General features: G+C 43.1%; 1 protein-coding gene across 1 annotated transcript; it reads left to right on the top strand.

Annotated features, from left to right (window-relative positions):
- Positions 1–586, top strand: LOC6574587. Its single transcript, XM_015167539.3, has 2 exons — positions 1–231; positions 338–586. Exons 1-2 carry the CDS (start codon positions 129–131, stop codon positions 463–465), a joined length of 231 nt encoding a protein of 76 aa, XP_015023025.1. The 5' UTR covers positions 1–128; the 3' UTR covers positions 466–586.
- Positions 587–802: the final 216 nt, after the last annotated feature.

Here is an 802-nt window from a genome sequence, read left to right as displayed (position 1 = left end):
CTCTGCCTGGGTGGAGTCAGTTGTATTCGGAAACTCGGCCATGACTTAACCTTCAACGTTTATTTTTTTTAGTTTATTTTACATATATATACATCAAAATACTGAAGCCTTTGACTATTTGTTAGGAAATGTCTACGAATAGTGTGGGCTCGGTTACCTCGGCAGCCGTGCTGCTGATATCGTTGGTGCTGGTTGGCGACTGCCTTGCCTGTCGACCCGTCTACAGATCTGGTAAGATTCGGAACACAACGCCCCAGCCCCCAACCCCCAGCCCCCAGCCCCACCCCCTCTCACATCGTATACGAGCCACTCAATAATGTCGCACTCGCACTTGTAGATCTGGTATCGTGCACCAGAAGCGGCGGCGTCTGTCGCGAAGTAAGTGCCTGCCCCAAAAATCGGCATGCGGGGGTGAAAACCATTTGCATATTGCGTGGCAAAGTTTGCTGTATGAAGGCAAAATGACACAAGGGCATCCAGCGAAGGCAACTCAGACGATCAGCATCAGCAAGGACCATCTGCACAGAAATTGAATATTGTTTTGTAATATCTGATCTATCTAATTATATTGTCTGTACTAGCAAAACATTGAGCCTGTCTAGAAATTCTCTTGTAAAAGCCTGCATGTCAAATTTGTGCATCTAATTAATCTAAATTATACACAGGCTCATCCGCTCTTGTTTCATTTGCATTTATTTGATTTTCCAGCTATTGACCTTTTGCAAAATAATTTTTCTAAATTTCTCGTCATTTTTTGAAAGCTTATTCAAGGATAGAGTTTATCACAAACAACATATTTCTC

Source organism: Drosophila mojavensis, unplaced genomic scaffold (assembly GCF_018153725.1).
Source record: "Drosophila mojavensis isolate 15081-1352.22 unplaced genomic scaffold, ASM1815372v1 contig_231, whole genome shotgun sequence".
NCBI lineage: Eukaryota > Metazoa > Arthropoda > Insecta > Diptera > Drosophilidae > Drosophila > Drosophila mojavensis.
This window is presented reverse-complemented; position numbering and strand designations above follow the sequence as displayed.

Excerpts from the sequence above, each read along its gene's own strand:
- LOC6574587 (XM_015167539.3), top strand. The coding sequence starts at position 129 with ATGTCTACGAATAGTGTGGGCTCGGTTACCTCGGCAGCCGTGCTGCTG. Across the intron at positions 232-337 it reads TCGACCCGTCTACAGATCTG|ATCTGGTATCGTGCACCAGA; the intron begins GTAAGATTCGGA and ends TCGCACTTGTAG.